General features: G+C 49.8%; 1 protein-coding gene across 2 annotated transcripts in view; it reads right to left on the reverse strand.

Moving 5' to 3' along the window:
- The window catches only part of SEPTIN2 (septin 2), a 1,039,523-nt gene that overhangs the window by 15,497 nt on the left and 1,002,738 nt on the right, over positions 1-21,288 (reverse strand). For both annotated transcript variants that reach the window (XM_086944012.1, XM_086944013.1), the window contains exon 12: positions 12,487-12,599. In XM_086944012.1, the coding sequence (XP_086800138.1) occupies positions 12,495-12,599 (105 nt within the window). In that variant the 3' untranslated portion in view covers positions 12,487-12,494. The remainder of the gene's footprint in view (positions 1-12,486; positions 12,600-21,288) is intronic.

Consider the following 21,288-nt stretch of genomic DNA (forward strand, 5'->3'; position numbering starts at 1 on the left):
CCTCCTACTATGCATACGGCGAGTGGGCTCGTAGTTTCACAACGGCCTTTTCTCTGCAGACCCACCTCGGGGTGGGGGTAATTGGGCCAAGCCACAATCAGCATATTCAGGAGCATGCTGGAATTTTAACAGGGGGTATTGTAAAAAGAAACCTTGCAGATACAAACATGAATGTTCTAAATGTGGAGGCAAGCATGCCATTTTACAATGTTTGGGTAGCAGGAATACCGGAGCAATTTCGGACAAGGGAGAGGAAATTATTTCCAACCTAACTACAAGGGCTCTTACCCCAATTAATATAAAGAATTCATGTTACTGGCTACAATTCTATCCTTGAAGGGACAAAGAAGCCAAGTTAGAATGGGGTTAAAGAAGGTTTCCGGCTGGGTTATCAGAGACCACGTTGCCATAGATTTGCAAAATATTTGAAATCGGCTGGGCAATTTCCACAGGTTATTCAACAAACGCTGCGGTCAGAAATTGTAGAAGGAAGAATGGCAGGCCCATTTTCTACATGGCCACCACCAGATCTTATCATATCACCTTTAGGAATTTGTACCTAAAATGACACCAGGTGAATTTTGTATGATTCAGCATTTGTCGTGGCCTCAAGGTTTATCAGTTAATGATTTCATAGCCAAGGAAGATACTATCACTCAATTTGCATCAATTGATTAGCGCTTGAGCTGGTAAGGTAGACAGGTTCGAATGCTGAATTGGCAAAGTGTGACATTGAGTCTGCTTTCAGATTGTTACTGGTGCACCCGTTGGATTTTTCTTTGTTGGGCATTCATTTTGAAGATCAATTTTTTGTAGCCAAAGTTTTACCAATGGGATGTGCAGTTTCTTGCAATCTTTTTGAAGAGTTTCGCTCTTTTATTCAATGAGGTTTCGTTTTTAGGTCAGGTTGCTTCAGATAACCACTTGCAGCCTCGATGAGTCCTTGAGCTACATCCTGCACTCAGACTCCATCAAAGAAGACTGCCATATGTATTTTTAGCTGTTCACATACACATCCACCTGTGATTATGCTACCCAAATAGCTAACCCTGCTCATATTATTAGTCTCCCAGGTTATCTTAAGTCCTGAGGAGACCCTTGCATCCGGCAAAGGGTCAAAACTCCATCAACACCAATATCGACAGGCCTTGCACCCAAATCATCACACTGTGGGAGTGCCCATTGTTGTGTTACAAAAGACACACAATTGATGGACGGAAAGTGAGTGACCCATGTCTGGGCATAACCAGCACACTTAGGGCGAGAAAGCAATAGACACATGTTAGACCTGGCATCTTTGGCGTGATTACCCCTATCTTTTTGACTCTGCCTCCTGTATTTTTTGATGCTGTACTGGATTCGTTTTTGCTGGTTTAGATGTTTTGGACACTCTGCCACTGCTGATCAGTGCCAGAGTGTAAGTGCTCCCTATGTAAATTGTTATTCTGATTGGATATACATGTTTGGCATATTTGTATCACCATGAAGTCCCTAGTAAAGTGCACTGGGTGTGCCAGGGCTGGTGATGACAAATGCTACTAGTGGGCCTGCAGCACTGATTGTGCCACCCACAGGAGTAGCTCTAAAAATGGTGTCTCAGGCCTGCCACTGCAGCGCCTATGGGCAGTTTAGAACTGCCATGTCCTCCTGGTCAGTGTCCCCACTGACCAGGCCTAACCCTTCCCTTTTCGTGCACATCAGTCACCCCTATGGAAGGCCCAAGGTACCCCCCTGGGCAGGGTGCAGTGTATGGGAAAAGGTAGAGCATGTACTAGTGCAGGTGACATGCTCTGGTAGTGAATTACATCCATTTTCGTTTTTCACTATTGTAAGGCTATCTTGCTCCATAGGTTAACATAGGGGATGCTGGCTACAGTGGTTAACAGCATTTCTTCCCATAGGAACAAGATAGGACATAAGTATCTAGTATGCCTAAACTCAGAATTTAATAATACATCTTTTAGGAAAGGTGGTTTTTAAATCCCGTGTTTGAGAACAGCACTTTTAGAAAGTTGCTGTTCTCTTGTCTGACCCTTCTGTGTGCCTGGGCCTGTTTGTGTATTGACTGTCTGGTTTGTGAGTGATAGGGGCTGGGGAATTCCCCCAGAGGCTGGATGAGTCAGCACTAGGCTGAATGAATGCCATTGCAACCTGAGTGGTGGGAGGAGTTAGCACCTGGGCTGAATAGGGCTGTGCCTGCCTGCCACAATGCTGGCTCCACCTCCTGCTGGGCGGCTGAGGACCCTGCCCCTCACTCTGAAAGGAAAGATGCAGCGAGCAAAACAAAGGATCCACCCAGAACTGGTTCAGACCGGGCTCAGGGCCCACATGCACAGAGAGAACAAAGACTTTAGGGGTATAAGTACAGGACCCCTGACAACAGAAAAATAGATCATCCTGGTATCAAGAAAGAACCTCTGCCAAGGAGAAAGCTGACTCTGAAGAAGGAAGACTGTCCTGCTGTTGTTCTGCTGGACTGACCTGTTGTTGCTTTGCTGCCAAGGAGAGGGGAAGGACTTTGCTGTGAGCTGTGTCCCCTGTCTTGAAGGAATCTCCAAGGGCCTGAGAAGAGCTGGCTCCCTGTTTTTGAAGTCCCAGGAACAAAAGGACTTCACCCCCAGTTTCCCTGAACTCTGCTGAGAGAGTTCTGTCCTTCCTAGAGTGCTTGATCCAGTTGTGGGGCCTCTGGAAGTTGAACCTGAGCTGGGAAGCTTGAAACTAAGCTTGGGAGACTTTTGAATCTGAAAAGTGTTGCATCGCTCGCTTGCGGAGCGCATCCCCGACAGTGCGAGAGGTTTCCCGCCGCTACGAAGGTCGAGACCGGCGCAGCGCCTGACGCCGCTGCCAGAGCCATCGCATCCCTCGTTTGCGGGACGCACCAGACCGGTGCGGGAGAATCGTACATCGCTGCGAGTGTCGTCGCAGAGCCTGTCGTCGCTGGGTGAGATCACCGCACCGCTTTCTTGCGGACCGCATCACGTCGCTGCGAGCATCGTCGCAGAACCATCGCATCGAGGAGCTGCGAGAGAGAGGATCACCGCGCAACGTCGCCCCGGAGATCGTTGCAGACCCTACGAGATAATCGCATCGTGCCTTTGCGAGAACAGACTTCCTACGGAACCTACGCACCGGAATCCACGCAAGCGGCCTTCCTCCCCATACAGACCGGATTCGTCGCAACAGGCCCGCTGCTGCAGCGGGGCTGTCGCATCGCCTCCCCAGGGTCTCAGGAGTAACGCATCGCTTGTTTCCACCGCACCAGCTTCCTGCTTGTGGAACTTTGTTGCATCTAAAAGGTACTGTGAGTAAACGTGACGCAACTGTGAACTTTTCACGCATCTGTGGATTATTTTAACGCAACTTAAAGAACTTTGATTACAACCTGAAGAACTCTTTTGAAACCATATTCTTGAACTGTGTATGTTGGATTTTTGTCGTTTTGGTCTTGTGTAGTTTAGAATAAATATCTTTATTTTCCTAAACTGTTGTGGAATCAGTTTGTGGTGTTTTCACTGTGTTACTGTGAGTGTTGGTACAAATACTTTACGCATTGCCTCTGGTTAGCCTAGACTGCTCAGGCCAAGCTACCTAGAGGGCGAGCAGGGGTTATCTAAGAGGGTTATCTCCTTGCCCTGACTAGAAGCAAGGGTGCCTATTTGGACAGTGGTACCTACCTCTGCCAACTAGAGACCCCCAGTTCTAACATTGGTGGCAGCGGTGGGATTTGAACTTGTATTTGTACTTGACCCACAGTAATTGGTGTACATCACTAGTGAGTGCAGACCACTACGCCACCGCATACTACTGGTTTTTGATTTTTTGCTATTTTTGAGTAACTCTTCAAAGCATCATGTCTCTGAATGGGAAGGCACCCAGTGAGGAGGCAGATATAGATTTGGAATTCTCGATTGGAGATTTGTACTCCTACCCGGTAAAGCATTTTAGGTACTTCTGCCAGAAGTTTGAGTGCCCCATAAAGAGCGCCTACAGAAAGGAGGAGCTGCAGAGAATCTTGAAGGTCCATTGGGAGGCACAAGAGGGAAATAATGTTGTGGATGTAGAAAGTGCTTTTCAAGGCAAGGATCTGCCAGTGGGCAGAGTAGGCTCAGGAGCTGGCAGCAACCACTCCAGTAGAGGCCTCACCCCAGAAGAGTTACAAGAAAATCAGAGAATGAGAGAATATGACTTGGAAGTCATGAAAATGAAACTGAGGCAATTGGAAATGGAGAAAGAAAGGGCTGCGGAAGACAAGAGAGAGGCCCGTGCCCTAGAGGAAAAGAAATTGCTTTTGGCTCATGAGTTGAGCATGAAAGAACTGGATCTTAAAGCCAAGGAGGTGGATGCCAGTTCAAATGGTGGCAGCGCGCAGCCAGTGCATGGGGGTAAAGTATATATTCCCAAAGACCTGGTACAGAATTACCATAGGAGTGAGGATATTTATGCCTGGTTCACTTCGTATGAGATTGCATTGAAGATGAATGGTGTGCCTGATAAGCATTGGGGGGCGGGCCTGTGGAAAAATTTTGAGGCTTCTGGGAGGAGTGCTCTAGAGCCCTTAGAGATGGCAGGTGCCATGACCTACCCCAATATGAAGGAGGCCTTATGTCTCAGGTATGGCCTTATTCCAGAGCAGTACAGACTGCAGTTTAGAAACTCCAAGAAGAAAGAGTCTGAGACTTGGATGGAGTGTGTGAATGGGTACTCGCGTGCACTGGAAGGTTGGATGAAGGGCAGTAAAGAAACTGATTTAAAGGGGTTGTTTCATTTAATCAGTTGGGAGCACCTGAGTAGTCTTTGTGTTCCAGAGCTGCGCCAGCATCTTTTAGACAGCAAGCTGACCTACCCCATTGAGCTTGCTAAGGAGGCGGACCGCTGGACCAGTACCAGGGTCCACAGAGGAATTGTGGGTACCACAGCCAAAGGTGGGCAGGGTCCCCAGCAGAAGAGTGGGGGGGGACAAGGGTAACCAAAAGGAGTTCTCACAAGGGCCCCAAAATAGTTCCCAGGAGAAGGATTCCCAACTCCCCAAATCTAAACAGCCATGGCCCTCTAAGGGCAGGCGGGACAATAGAGACAGGAGGAATAACCAGGGTCCCCCTACCTGCTATCACTGCAATGAAGTGGGCCATATTGCTCCAAAATGTCCCAAGAAGAAGAACGCACCCACTGTGCTCCCGCCCCAGCGTTAGCTAGTGTAGCTTTGGGTGGGGATTTGGTTTCTAGTGACTGGGGGGAGCTAGCAGTCATGACCCTTGTCTCTCTAGGAGACCAAGAGATGGCCCAGGAAACCTTACTGCCCTCCAACACTAAGAAATATGGGCAGAAGGTGACCATCAATGGGAGAGAGGTTGAGGCACTGAGAGACACCGGAGCCAGCGTGACATCCGTGAGGTGTCAGTGGGTGTCTGAAGAGCAAATCATCCCTGGTGTACTCCACCCTGTAGTGGCAGCTGACAGCTCAGTGCGCCTCTGCAAGCTGGCGAAGGTTTCCTTTGAATGGGGAGGAGTCTCTGGTCTTTTGGAAGTAGTTGTCAGTGATGCCTTGCCTGTGGACTGTCTGTTAGGCAATGACCTGGAGAGCTCTCCATGGAAAGACATAGAACACAGAACTCACTTGGAGATGTTGGGTCTGCCTGCGTGGATCTGCGTGACCACGCGTGCTATGGCAGCCAGTAAGGGTGATTCAGGAGAACTGGAGCCTGAAACAGTGGCCCAGAGACCTGCCAGGAGAGGAAGAGGCAGAGGGCGCGGGAAACCCGCCCCAGCCGTTCCCACAGTCCAGGAGGAAGCAGAACCTGAGGGGGATGCCCTGGAACCTACAGGGGAACAGGTGGCCGAACTGGGAGACCTACCTGAGCTGACCCATTGGCAGCAAGAAGGTGGTCCCTCCAGGGAGGAGTTCTGCCAGGCGCAGAAGGAATGCCCTTCCCTCATTGGTCTGCGGCAACAGGCTGTAGATCAGGCAGCAGGTGGAGCAGTCAGAGATCACTATGTCTACTGGGAAGGTGACCTACTTTATAGCGAGCCTAAGTTTGCTGAGCCCGGTGCAGCCCGTGTGCTGGTGGTACCCGAGCGCTTCAGAAACTTCCTAATGGGTCTGGCTCATGACGTGCCTCTTGCAGGACATCTGGGGCAAGACAAGACCCTAAACAGGCTTGTCACCCACTTCCACTGGCCCCAGATGAGAAAGCACGTTGGTTCTTTTTGCAGATCTTGCCAAACCTGTCAAGCTAGTGGCAAGACTGGAATGAAGTTGAAGGCCCCCTTTCAACCCTTCCCAGTGGTGAGCACCCCTTTCGAGCGGGTGGGCATAGATATCGTAGGGCCCCTGGACCCCAAGACAGCCTTAGGCAACAGGTTCATCCTGGTCTTGGTGGACCATGCCACCCGGTACCCGGAAGCAGTCTCTCTCAGGACAATCACAGCACCCGTGGTGGGCCGTGCATTGATGGGGATCTTTTCCCGTGTGGGGTTCCCCAGAGAGGTGGTCTCCGACCGGGGTACCAACTTCATCTCTAAGTACAAGAAGTCTCTATGGGAGGAGTGTGGGATAACTTATAAGTTCACCACTCCTTACCACCCTCAAGGAAATGGGCTGGTTGAAAGGTTCAACCGGACCCTGAAAGGTATGATTATGGGCCTAGCGGAGCCCATGAGACGGAAGTGGGACGTCTTGTTACCATGCCTGTTGTTTGCCTACAGGGAGGTGCCTCAGAAGTCCTTAGGGTTCAGTCCCTTTGAACTCCTGTATGGCCACCCTGTTAGAGGACCTCTCTCACTGGTGAAGGAGGGTTGGGAAAAGTCCCGTGGGAAAACCCCCCAGGATGTGTTCAGCTATGTGCTGGCCATCCGCAACCAGACACAACGCTTCAGGAAACTCGCTCAGGCGAACCTGGAAGCAAGCCAGGAAGAAATGAAAAGATGGTACAACCAGAATACCACTCTGGTCGAGTTTCAACCTGGGAAGAAAGTGTGGGTGATGGCGCCAGTGGAGCCTTGCGCGCTCCAAGACAAGTGGTCTGGGCCATATGAGGTGGTGGAAAGGAAGAGTGAGGTAACCTACCTGGTTAACCTGAGGACTCCCAGGCAGCCCCTGAGAGTCTTGCATGTGAACCGCCTCAAACCACACTTTGAGAGGTCTGAAGTAACCATGCTCATGGCTACAGATGCAGGAATGGAAGAGGATAGCGATCCTCTCCCTGACCTCCTGGCAGTTAAAGAGCAAGATGGGTCAGTGGATGGTGTGGTCCTCTCGCCCACCCTGACCCCAGAACAGCAGAGTGACTGTCGCCAAGTGTTGTGTCAGTTCTCCTCTCTGTTCTCCCTGACCCCAGGAGTCACCAACTGGTGCGTCCATGATGTGGACACTGGAGACAGTCTAGTCTGCCTGTGAAGCAAAAAGTTTACAGGGTAGCTGACAAGGTCAGGGCCAGCATCAATGAAGAGGTTTCCAAGATGTTGGCGCTAGGGGTGATTGAGCCCTCCAGCAGCCCCTGGGCTAGCCCAGTGGTCTTGGTCCCCAAGAAAGCTGCTACCCCCGGTGGCCCTCCAGAACTCCGGATTTGCGTCGACTACCGTGGGCTCAATGCGGTCACGAAGACTGACGCACACCCTATCCCCAGAGCTGATGAGCTTGTGGATCGGTTGGGAGCTGCCCAGTACCTCAGTACATTTGATTTGACTTCAGGGTACTGGCAGATTGCCTTAACTGATGGGGCCAAAGAGAGGTCAGCATTTTCAACGCCAGAGGGGCACTTCCAGTTCCGTGTCATGCCCTTTGGGTTGAAGAATGCCCCTGCCACATTCCAGAGACTGGTTAACCAGGTACTGTCCGGGCTGGAGGAATTCAGCGCCGCATACCTGGATGACATTGCTGTGTTCAGCTCCACGTGGGAGGAACACTTGCAACACCTCTGCGAAGTGTCGAAGGCTCTGCAAAAGGCAGGCCTCACTATCAAGGCCAGCAAGTGCCAGATAAGGCAGGGATCGGTGGTGTATTTGGGACACCAGGTGGGGAGCGGCCAGGTGGCGCCCCTACAGGTAAAGATTGATACCATTCAGGCTTGGGAGCCCCCCAAGACCCAGACAGAGGTGAGAGCCTTTTTAGGACTCACCGGGTATTACAGACGGTTTGTCAAGGGATATGGCACCATTGTTGCCCCCTTGACAGAACTCACTTCCAAGAAGTTGCCCAAAAGACTGACGCCTGCCAAACTGCTTTTGATGCCCTGAAAACTGCGATGTGCACAGCACCGGTGCTCAAGGCACCTGACTTTTCCAGTGAGTTCATAGTTCAGACGGACGCTTCAGAGCATGGTGTGGGAGCAGTACTCTCACAAGCCACTGAGGAGAATGGAGACCAGCCAGTAGCTTTCATTAGTAGGAGGCTACTCCCCAGGGAACAGAAGTGGAGTGCGATTGAAAGGGAGGCTTTTGCTGTGGTCTGGGCCCTGAAGAAGTTGAGGCCCTACCTGTTTGGGACTCACTTCCGTGTTCAGACCGACCACAGGCCCCTCAGATGGCTAATGCATATGAGAGTGAGAACCCAAAACTGTTGAGGTGGTCCATCTCCCTACAGGGAATGGACTTTACGGTGGAACACCGCCCTGGTACAGAACACGCCAATGCTGATGGTCTGTCCAGGTTTTTCCGCCTTAGTGAAGAGAACTCCCAAGAGGGTGGGTAGTTCTCCCCACTTTCAGCTGGAGGGGACACATGTTAGACCTGGCATCTTTGGCGTGATTACCCCTATCTTTTTGCCTCTGCCTCCTGTATTTTTTGATGCTGTACTGGATTCGTTTTTGCTGGTTTAGATGCTTTGGACACTCTGCCACTGCTGATCAGTGCCAGAGTGTAAGTGCTCCCTATGTAAATTGTTATTCTGATTGGATATACATGTTTGGCATATTTGTATCACCATGAAGTCCCTAGTAAAGTGCACTGGGTGTGCCAGGGCTGGTGATGACAAATGCTACTAGTGGGCCTGCAGCACTGATTGTGCCACCCACAGGAGTAGCTCTAAAAATGGTGTCTCAGGCCTGCCACTGCAGCGCCTATGGGCAGTTTAGAACTGCCATGTCCTCCTGGTTAGTGTCCCCACTGACCAGGCCTAACCCTTCCCTTTTCGTGCACATCAGTCGCCCCTATGGAAGGCCCAAGGTACCCCCCTGGACAGGGTGCAGTGTATGGGAAAGGTAGAGCATGTACTAGTGCAGGTGACATGCTCTGGTAGTGAATTACAGCCATTTTCGCTTTTCACTATTGTAAAGCTATCTTGCTCCATAGGTTAACATGGGGGATGCTGGCTACAGTGGTTAACAGCTTTTTTTCCCATAGGAACAAGATAGGACATAAGTATCTAGTATCCCTGAACTCAGAATTTAATAATACATATTTTAGGAAAGGTGGTTTTTAAATCCTGTGTTTGAGAACAGCACTTTTAGAAAGTTGCTGTTCTCTTGTCTGACCCTTCTGTGTGCCTGGGCCTGTTTGTGTATTGACTGTCTGGTTTGTGAGTGACAGGGGCTGGGGAATTCCCCCAGAGGCTGGATGAGTCAGCACTAGGCTGAATGAATGCCATTGCAACCTGAGTGGTGGGAGGAGTTAGTACCTGGGCTGAATAGGGCTGTGCCTGCCTGCCACAATGCTGGCTCCACCTCCTGCTGGGCGGCTGAGGACCCTGCCCCTCACTCTGAAAGGAAAGATGCAGCCAGCAAAACAAAGTGCTCAGGATCCACCCAGAACTGGTTCAGACCGGGCTCAGGGCCCACATGCACAGAGAGAACAAAGACTTTAGGGGTATAAGTACAGGACCCCTGACAACAGAAAATTAGATCATCCTGGAATCAAGAAAGAACCTCTGCCAAGGAGAAAGCTGACTCTGAAGAAGGAAGACTGTCCTGCTGTTGCTCTGCTGGACTGACCTGTTGTTGCTTTGCTGCCAAGGAGAGGGGAAGGACTTTGCTGTGAGCTCTGTCCCCTGTCTTGAAGGAATCTCCAAGGGCCTGAGAAGAGCTGGCTCCCTGTTTTTGAAGTCCCAGGAACAAAAGGACTTCACCCCCAGTTTCCCTGAACTCTGCTGAGAGAGTTCTGTCCTTCCTAGAGTGCTTGATCCAGTTGTGGGGCCTCTGGAAGTTGAACCTGAGCTGGGAAGCTTGAAACTAAGCTTGAGAGACTTTTGAATCTGAAAAGTGTTGCATCGCTCGCTTGCGGAGCACATCCCCGACAGTGCGAGAAGTTTCCCGCCGCTACGAAGGTCGAGACCGGCGCAGCGCCTGACGCCGCTGCCAGAGCCGTCGCATCCCTCGTTTGCGGGACGCACCAGACCGGTGCGGGAGAATCGAACATCGCTGCGAGTGTCGTCGCAGAGCCTGTCGTCGCTGGGTGAGATCACCGCACCGCTTGCTTGCGGACCGCATCACAGCTGCGAGAGAGAGGATCACCGCTGGACCGCGCATCGTCGCCCCGGAGATCGTCGCAGCCCCTACGAGATCATCGCATCGTGCCTTTGCGAGAACAGACTTCCTACGGAACCTACGCACCGGAATCCACGCAAGCGGCCTTCCTCCCCATACTGACCGGATTCGTCGCAACACGCCCGCTGCTGCAGCGGGGCTGTCGCATCGCCTCCCCAGGGTCTCAGGAGTAACGCATCGCTTGTTTCCACCGCACCAGATTCCTGCTTGTGGAACTTTGTTGCATCTAAAAGGTACTGTGAGTAAACGTGACGCAACTGTGAACTTTTCACGCATCTGTGGATTATTTTAACGCAACTTAAAGAACTTTGATTACAACCTGAAGAACTCTTTTGAAACCATATTCTTGAACTGTGTATGTTGGATTTTTGTCGTTTTGGTCTTGTGTAGTTTAGAATAAATATCTTTATTTTCCTAAACTGTTGTGGAATCAGTTTGTGGTGTTTTCACTGTGTTACTGTGAGTGTTGGTACAAATACTTTACGCATTGCCTCTGGTTAGCCTAGACTGCTCGGGCCAAGCTACCTAGAGGGCGAGCAGGGGTTATCTAAGAGGGTTATCTCCTTGCCCTGACTAGAAGCAAGGGTCCCTATTTGGACAGTGGTACCTACCTCTGCCAACTAGAGACCCCTTTTTGAAGAGTTTCGCTCTTTTATTCAATGAGGTTTCGTTTTTAGGTCAGGTTGCTTCAGATAACCACTTGCAGCCTCGATGAGTCCTTGAGCTACATCCTGCACTCAGACTCCATCAAAGAAGACTGCCATATGTATTCCCGGCCATATGTATTTTTAGCTGTTCACATACACATCCACCTGTGATTATGCTACCCAAATAGCTAACCCTGCTCATATTATTAGTCCCCCAGGTTATCTTAAGTCCTGAGGAGACCCTCACATACGGCAAAGGGTCAAAACTCCATCAACACCAATATCGACAGGCCTTGCACCCAAATCATCACACTGTGGGAGGTGCCCATTGTTGTGTTACAAAAGACACACAATTTATGGACGGAAAGTGAGTGACCCACGTCTGGGCATAACCGGCAAACTTAGGGCGAGAAAGCAATAGACACACAATTGACGGACGGAATGCAGAACCAATCAAAACATTCACCCCCAGTCAAGAGATCTGGGTTAAATCCATCATTCTTTTGCTCACCATGTCACCCCAGTTTAGACCTCGCCATATGCAAATCAGTCTTGGCCCTGTGCCTCATGGGAACAGTCCAGCCCGAACTGCCAAGCCAGGTTCTCCCAGGATCGGAAACAAGCATCCTAGGACCGGTTTCGGGGTTTCACCCCCCTTCAGCCAGGATAGCTTGAATCCAGTGGCAGGTGTTACATCACATGCCAATTTGTCTTGTAAATACCATTGTACCATTGACTTTCACTATTTGTGTCCCCTATTTCTACTATAGGTATGGTCTTCAATTTGGGGCTACTACACATTATTTGCTTATGCATTTCTGTTATTGCTTGAACCTTTGATTAAATCTTAATCCGGATGTATTGACCCTAATTATGTTATACTCGCTTCTTTGCCTTTGAAATCGATTGACTCATTTCAGGTATCTTTTGTCTTATCTACAGTTATCCTAAGGTATTTGCATTTTTCCTAAACATTAGTTCAATGTGAATGCCTGTTCAAAGTTCAGTACTGGCTTAAAAAACATGGGGATACAAAAAAATTACAGATCAAGGGCAAAGATGGCTCTGGATGGCGGCATCATCATAATGAAGACTCTTCCAGAGGGAAGAATATTGAGCAAACGTTAGACAGGCGTTCCATTCAGGGTAATCAATAAATTACAATAATATTCCACAAGATTAAACATACAACAGAAAAAAGACCAACAATAAAAAGTTATTCAGTGTCTTATTGCGGCCACTCTCAAACAAGAGATGCCTACCAAGTTGAATGGGAATGTATTCCTTGAGCGAGGGAATGCCTCTGAATGATTTTTCTCTAGGACAGTAAAGTTTCTACCTCCAATGATGTTGCAAAGACTCACCTGATTCTTTACACATGATGGCCATGCCCTGTTCCACTATCCCCTTCGCCACCATGCATCTGGACATGCATCTGGGCTTGCATTCTCATGATCATCTCCTGCATGCGACGAAGCTGCAAAAGAAAGAACCATGAAGGACTTTCACTTATGTAATTTCACACATTCTAATGTGGAAAGAGATGTAAAGATACATGCACATTTTGGGATAGAAAAATTCATATTGTTTTGGTACATGAAGATTTCACTTCTGCAAGCGGTCTCATGGTTACATTGATATTTGTACCCTTACATCACGAACACCCACCTTTAACTCCTTCCAAAGAAAAACCTAATGCATACAGTGCAAGCCAGACTCAAAGTACAGAAACAAGCGCAGGTGATTATGCAGGATGCAACAATCTAGTAAAAGACCTTCCTCATTCTCAGACCAGACTAGGCTACGCTAACTTGCACACTAACTACCCTCTGTGTGCCACAATCACTCAAAAGCCAATCATGGACAGTGCTATAGCATAAACACAACTTATAACCCCATGTAAGCATTGTATTGTTCCTCTTCGCTAACAACAGCATTCCACCATGTGAAATGTGCAGGTATAGGTAAAAGATCAGATTAAGCTCTATAATTGATGGCTATTAACCCCTTCGCTGCTCATGACTAGCTCAGCTCGTCATGCAGTACACTGGTCGTGTGCTTATGACGAGCTGAGCTCGTCATGAACAATGGGGATCATGCATATGCAGCACATGAGGGGAAAACCTCTAGCAGCCAAGGTGGTAAATAACACTGTCTCCTAGTAAATCCAGAGGGGCAGCCCAGAACTAAATTCAGCATCTTGTGCTGCTATCCACTTGAATGTTGAAGATAAGCAAAGAATTCCTGGGCTCTTCTACTGTATGTCGCACGCGATGGTTGGATGTTATTCGTTCACTCTACTCCAGTAGCTCGATTAAATTAATACCCATAAGGGATAAAGGTTGCTAAGCAGAGCTACTGTGCATACAAAAGCAGATTGGATGCTTGAGCAAGAAGAGTAGACAGGATAGTGTGCCAGGGCTGCCTAATACCAATTTGTTTCATTATGCTTTTAGTAACTGCATTTTCATTACCTACATCTCAGAGTGTTGGCAAGACTTGTGGTGCATCCAATGTATAAGAAAGGTTCGCAAAGCGATCCAGCTAATTATAGGCTGAGCTTTCACATCAAAAGTCATATGTTTGCACGAAGAACATGTCCTGATGTCATGACCTGAAGACAAACACCAGACACAATCTTCATGTGGGTCAGTGTCGGACATCTAGCCTCCGCATTCCTTGAACGTCTGGATTTCCGACTTTCTAGGAGGAGACATCTTCAGAAGCTACAAAAACTTGCAGCAACAATATTGAAGAAATCTCCCAGAAATGGACAGCCTGGGAAAACCGTTACGTACTTGCAGCACAGAACAAGCATTTACAATGCAATGGTTTCGCCTTTGGAAAAGTTTGAGCTATTGGCATTGCTCACACACAGAGCCCCACACACAAATACACACACACACACACGCAGTCGGACACACACACACAGAGCCAGACACACACACACAGAGCCAGACACACACACACACAGCCAGACACACACACACACAGCCAGACACACACACACACACAGAGCCAGACACACACACACAGAGCCAGACACACACACAGCCAGACGCCCACACACAGCCAGACGCCCACACACAGCCAGACGCCCACACACAGCCAGACGCCCACACACAGCCAGACGCCCACACACAGCCAGACGCCCACACAGAGCCAGACGCCCACACAGAGCCAGACGCCCACACAGAGCCAGACGCCCACACAGAGCCAGACGCCCACACAGAGCCAGACGCCCACACAGAGCCAGACGCCCACACAGAGCCAGACTCCCACACACAGAGCCCCAGAGCATAATTCCAAGAGCCGCACGCAGTGAATTCCGGCACCACCCACGCCCCCTATCACCTTTCTGCAGCTCACGGGACGCCGCCCGCACCCGGCCTGCATCCGCCTCTGCCACCATTAACTGGGGCTAGGCCGCGCCGCACTCACTACCTCCGAGACTGGGTACACAGGGGCCCGCCTTCACTGCAGCGGCGGCAGTCACCAGCTCCAGACTCCCCCTGCTGGCAGGACCAGTGCACCTCACGTAGGCCCAGGCTCTTTATATGTTATTTATTCACTGCACAACGAGGCGCTCGTGTGGCCTCCAGAAGCAGTTCCTTAGCCCACTCCACACTTAGACCGCACGCCCGCAGGCTCTCGATCCCAGCTCCGACGGGGGGGGGGGACATGGGGTGAGGGGTTTGGGGGGGGGGGTTACTGCTCACCTCAGCTTGTATCTTCACGCAATCTCGTACCCCTGATCCAGGCTAGTACTGGCACACCCTGTTGTGAGAGCGGCCTGCGCACATGCACGCTCGTGAGCCGGCTGCCTCTGTGTGGCCAGAGGTTGGGAAACATTTAAGAAATGCGCCCAGGGGCGAATTTCTTCGAAAAGAATGATTAATCTACCAATAGGCGCAGGCTTCACGGGCGCCAGAGAAAAGTGAAAAACAGCCAAATATTTGTGGCAGAGGCCGGCGGAGGACAAACGGGCGAGAGGTCGGACTCCCAAAGAAAAGATCCGTCTGGGGTTGAGTCAACAGGCATTTCAAGTAGATTTGGTAATAGTGTCCAGTTTTCTCTCTCCTGTAGCGGCAGTTGTGGTATGAAGGCTACCGTTCCCTGCCTATCTCTGGATGGCAGGCACCCCATGGACTGTGAAGGGCAGGGCATGTCGCCCTCGCCTACCCCCATCCGGGCTGTCCTTTGAAGCCACTGCTCTTGACGAAGGCTATGTTCAGCTTGACGCAGAGCAAGTTTCTTAAATTTTACGTCATCGGAGAACCAACATTGTGCTTTCTTGAGGTCTGAGTGATTCAGAATAACAATGTGAATAGAAAAGAATAGGACATGTCTAGCTCTGATAGCACCTGTCAAGCTGCTATGAGAGAGAACATGCATACTAAAGCTGCACATTTAAGGACAGCGTAGTAACACTACTATACATGAGAGCTTGCAGTCCATCTAAAGAATCGAGTCTCTATTTTTCCTACCTATTACAATCTAGTGATGACATCACTAGTCAGCTGTGATAAGAACATGATGTGTCAGAAATGCTTGAAGCATTTACTGCTGTTCTGCCAAGTCTACATAATCCTGTTCTCTTAAATGTCAAAACTGCTGACTCCATTCCATTCAAAAAGCTGTATTCTATTTTTTACAATCATAAAAGCATATGCAACCAGCAATACATCAGGAATACAGTTTAAAACAGACACATTCCTTTATTTTGATCTGCATAAAAAAGTAATTTGTAACGGGCTAAAAAGTGCAAAAGTGAGTGGTATATGGCAGCTAAAAATAGCCACTATTTCACCCAGTTATATGGGCTTGAAGTGAGAGCCTACTTGAAAATACTTTTATAGAGTTTTCTTTTGCTTCTAAGCTGTTGCAAAAGCCAGTTAAGGAGACAAAGGAGAAAAAGTAAAACAAGTGAAATTGTCAACATTAGCAGCACTATTTAGACACTTTTGCAGAAGATGAACCTAGTTAATGCAATGTTTGTATATCACAGTGTGCTACCAGGGTTGCCATATCACTCCTCATAGGCCAAACGCCATGCTTTTAGTCCAGGACTTTCACTTAACACATCACTGCATTCTTTAAGTTATCGGTTTGATTAGCTTCCATTGAACTAATTGTACAAAGACAACTGATTACAACAATTCATGAAAATAAAGTCCAGGCCTGAACACATGATTTGTAGTGGATATGGGGTCATCTGGTAACCTTAAATGTGCCATGTGTTAGTTCTAAAGAGATAAAGATACTGAATTTGTAATCCATCCAACCTTTTTTCTTGTATGTGCATTGTGTGCAGGGTCAGACTGGGACAGAGAAATAGGTCTGGATACCAAAATAAGTGTCCCCCATTAGTAAATAAGTAACTCAAATAAATGGGCCTCATTCTGCCAATCGGGACACTTTTGAACTTAGAAAGGCCGAGCTGTATGTGTGTTTTCCAAGGTGTGGGAGACTGCAGGCAGTTGTGCTTGCTGCAGGCACTGTTTGTGATAATATCGGGAAATCAACAGTAAAAACCGAGCCACCACGCCATATAAACGGCATACGAACAGCCAACAAAAAACTGCCCCCCACACTGACCTGTCAGTCTAGCGCTGCCAGATAGCCCCGGAGTCCAGTCAGTCCTGTCCCGGGTGTGTGTGATGTGCCTCTGTAAATTAAATATAGATGGGCACACGCATGCTTTCTGCCTGTTGGTCTGTGCACTTCAGCACGTTTGAATGACCTGTGTTCGTAGGTGCCTGTGCATCTGCTGGACTGTGGTTCACGAGTGATGGTCTGTGTGTTGGCCCATGTGAATTTGAAAACACATTTCTGTCTGGTGAAGTGCATGTATGATTGCAGGTCTGTGGACAGGGTGTACGGCACAGACCGGCACAGCCCGTGCCTCACCAATCTTTCTAGCCTTCTGTCAGCCCATCTTCTCCCCAGTCCACTAGTCATGCTCGCATGAATTCAATATTATTGGAGGGTCGTAAACCACGGCAAGTCTGGTCCAATTGGCTCATGGGCTGGTTTGGAGGATCGCAGGATTAAAATTAGCTTTTCCACTTATGAGGAGGGTAAAAACGTAGTGCAACCCACCTAAACGAGTTGGGTTCCAACTCGATTGTGGGAACGTAATAAAGCAAGTTACAAGAAAGAAACTAATTCACAACTATGGAGAACATTGAAACAGAAAAGGAAAGGGATTCTTCAAATGCAAACTTCAATAAAATAAAAACAAGTGTATGGTAAAGGGCATATGTGTTTTTTTTCTATCAAATCATCTGATTCATCAGGTGGTGGGTAAGATTGGGCAAAACATATCTTCAGAATACTAAGAGCTGAGCCTACTAATAACTACAATTTGACCCTCCGTGATATATCGCATATGATATCACGAAAAAGCTTCTTTAGCAGATATATATGGACATAACTACAGACTGGGCTCCACACCACAGAGCCTGGGCGTACCTTGAACACCTTGCCAAACGCGCCGTCGCCCAGCTCACCGATGATCTGCCAATATTCCTCTGGGTTCTGGTCCCGTTTCACGTGCTCGTACTGTTTCTTCTTCTTTTCACTGCCCAGCTTAAAGATTTTCCGGAAATTAAAGAAAGACATCCCGGCGCAGGAAATAATCTGTACCCAAATGAAATCCTGGTCTGCCCAGCAGCCCTGGAGGTCTAGGGCCCCTGCCCTCAGTGGGCAGTGTCCTCTACTTTCGAGAGAGAGGCGGGTGCTGCCTCAGCTACCCAGAGGGGCCCAGCAGCCGGGCCTGCAGAGAGCTGAAGAAGTGATGGGGGGAGAGGCGCGCCTCCTCCTCCTCGGGCAGGGCGAACTTCGTAAGATGGCATCAGTGGCAACAAGTCTCTGGGGCGGGGAGGTGGCACGGGCAGAGCCGGCGTCACCGCTCAACAAACCCACAGCCCATGGATGGCCGCTCTCCAGGATCCGCTGACCGCTAAATGAGCCGCAGAGAACACGACCCCCGGGGCACCTGCCCCCTTGCGACCCAGGCCCGCTGCCTTCCCAGTCAGATGGTAACGGACACCGCCGGATGGACAAAAGTAGAAGGAGGTCAGCTGACTGAGGAAGGTCCGCGGCGCCAGTCCCAGAACGGCCAGCCCCGGCCTCAAGAGCCCTCCGGAAAGGGTGACACCGGACTCCCGCGGATCACCGCAAGCTCTTGCAGCCTCCCTCTTCTCAGCACAGCTTCAACCAGGCAAGTTAGTCTGCGCATGGGTGAGAACGCGTCACGGCAACGACCATTGTAAGGTCAGGCAACCTTTCATAGTAAGTAAGAGGAGCCCGATCTTAATGGATAAACTGCCCGTTTCTTGCGCCTGACTTTAACATGTCCATAGAGGTACCACGAACATCCCGGTTCCTGAGCCTTACAGCTTCGTAAGTCAAATCGCCTTCACGCCTACAACCGAACATTGAACGCACTGAGGCGTGAGGCCAGCTTGTGCATTCGGGTACCGGCCATCTTGGGTCGGGAGGGAGGCGAAAGTCGAAAATTACAACGCCAAACTACGAGGACGGGGCGGGAGAGGAACGGACGGCGGGAGGGGGCGGGAGAGGACACAGGGGGCGGGAGAGGACACAGGGGGCGGGAGGGGGGCGTGAAAGGACACGAGAGGAACGGACGGCGGGAGGGGGCGGGAGAGAACACAGGGGGCGGGAGGGGGGCGGGAAAGGACACGAGAGGAACGGACGGCGGGAGGGAGGCGGGAAACGTGGGGACGGCGGGAGGAGGGACACAAGGCAGGACAGCAGCAAGCACGGCCCGGCCGGACCAGACTCGGGGGCGTTCCCGGCGTCGCGTGACGTCGGCAAAAGCCAAAGAATCTCGGGAACGCCCCCGTGTCTGGTCCGGCATTGATGGACAGGCCCCTCGTCCAATGGCTAGGCTCCATTTATGGAGCTAGCCAATGGGACAGGGGGGGCGTGTTCCATAGTGCTTACTATACTCATTAGATTTCTCTGGAGGAGGAGCCTAACGGCTCCGCCCCCCAGCGAAACCTAAAAAAGGGAACTGAGGTCTGCACGCCTACGAGGTCTTCTTATGGCTCCAAGGACGTTACGCTGAGTCGCGTGCGGAGCCGTTCCATTGTGATGTCTTTGTCAACGTGGGAGATCGGAGGAGAAAAGTTTCAGTGGAATGCTGCACATTGGGATGATTCAAAAGGTGAGGAATCCACAGGCAGATGCATCCATCCGAATAATAAATGTTTCTAAAAACAGGCTTTCAGTAACAGTAATTACACCTCTGCTTCTATTTAAATTAACCCTTCAAGACTGAATAGGCTGCGTTATGTAGGGCATATATACATTTGAGAAGTGTAATCATTTTTAAAAAGGATGGTTGACCAAAAGCCAGTGTGCTCCTTTATGCCAAAATCCCGTTCATTCTTTGCTCAAATTAGGCTATTGTGTTTTTTGTAGCAATTATTTTTATTTGCATAAATCAAGTACTGAAAGATAACAGCGAATACAGAGACATGTAAGTCCAGCATGGACCCTTAATGAGATATAAATGTTGATTGCGATACATGCACCAATAACAAACAATCCTAAACTATAATAAAGGGAGAGAACAAAGAGAGGGGTAAGAAAATAAATTAGAGAAAGAGGAAAATAAAGAGAAGGGAAGAAAGAAAAGAAGGGAGGGAAGATGAAACTACACAGCATGGACATGGTCAGTCAGTCAGGGGAAGCCCAAGTATAGTTATGTTTTTTTACTTACCGGTAATCTTCATTACCCCGATTAGGGTCCTCCCCGTCCAAGTCCTAACAACGTGAGGCAGTCCTGCCTCCACCCAGCCAATCACAACGCCAGTATTCAAAGGTTACATAAGCCCCTCCCACCTACCGCCATGCCTGTTAGCAACAAGACTCAGACACAAACACAGCGGGAGGGTACAGGACTGGGACGGGGAGGATCCTAATCGGGGTAATGAAGATTACTGGTAAGTAATAAGACATTACCCCTCATGGGTCCTACCCGTCCCAGTCCTAACAACGTGAGGAACTCACAAGCAAAGAACCAACAAAAAACGCAGGACACCAGCGATCCATGCAGAGTACAAATCAGTAAAGATCAATGAACAGCAACGTCCAAGACGCCAACAGAAAAACAGCCAGCAGAGGCATGTAAACCAACAAGCCAAGAAGGAAGCACAAATACGAGACGGGACGGCGGGTGGCCGCCCAACAAACTCCCGGATAGAAAACTCCTGCCGCCCCAGCCCAGGAAGCAGGCACAGAACGTGTCTAACGACCCAGCACCAGAGACAGAGGAGGCAGACCCAAAGGACCGAAAAGGCAGGCAGACCGCCAAACGCACCCACCGACCAACCTCAGAACCGGAAACCCATATCCCCCAAGCCACACCTCCACAGGAGACAAACAGGGCAGGAGAAAACGGAAAAACACCAGGGAACGAAGGTGGGAAAAACCGGAGAGTCCAGCGAACCACCAAGGAAGGGGGAACAAGGGACCCCCCAGCAGACAAAACAGGAAGAATCACCTCCAGCTGCCAAAGGAAACGGGAAGAAACCACAGGCAGAAAGGCCGGAACAAGCCACAAACCAACCCAATCGGGCAGGAACCCCCAAGAGTGAAAAGAAACGAGCAGAGCACACAAAGCACCCAACCGACAAGCGGAGGTGATGGCCAGCAAAAAAGCCACCGTAGCAGACAACCAGAACAAGTCAGCTACCAGCAAGAGCTCAAAAGGGGGCAACATCAGACCCCCCCCAAACAGCAGGCAAAAATCCAAGAAGGCCAGAGTACAGGAGAGACCGCCGACAAAGCCGAAAGCTTAGAAGAAACAGACTCACCAAAGGGGCAAAAACCACCAAGGAGGCTCCAAGACCCCGACAAGCACGAACCGCCGTCCACTGAGAAGACAAAGCGGAAGGGGCATGGCCCTGTAAAATAAATAGTCCTGAGAAAATCCAACACAGAGGTAGGATCTCCCAGCACAGAAACTACCCAATGGGAAGAACACAAAGAGGAAAAAAGAACCCCAAAGACGACCACAGCACCCAAGGGTCGAAGGCCGACGTGACAACGGGATGCCACGAGCCACCACAGAGGAACAGCCCAAAGACGCCAACTACAGCCGCACAAGAGGCAGGCCGTCAGAAGCAAGTGAC

Source organism: Lissotriton vulgaris, chromosome 11 (genome assembly GCF_964263255.1).
Source record: "Lissotriton vulgaris chromosome 11, aLisVul1.2, whole genome shotgun sequence".
NCBI lineage: Eukaryota > Metazoa > Chordata > Amphibia > Caudata > Salamandridae > Lissotriton > Lissotriton vulgaris.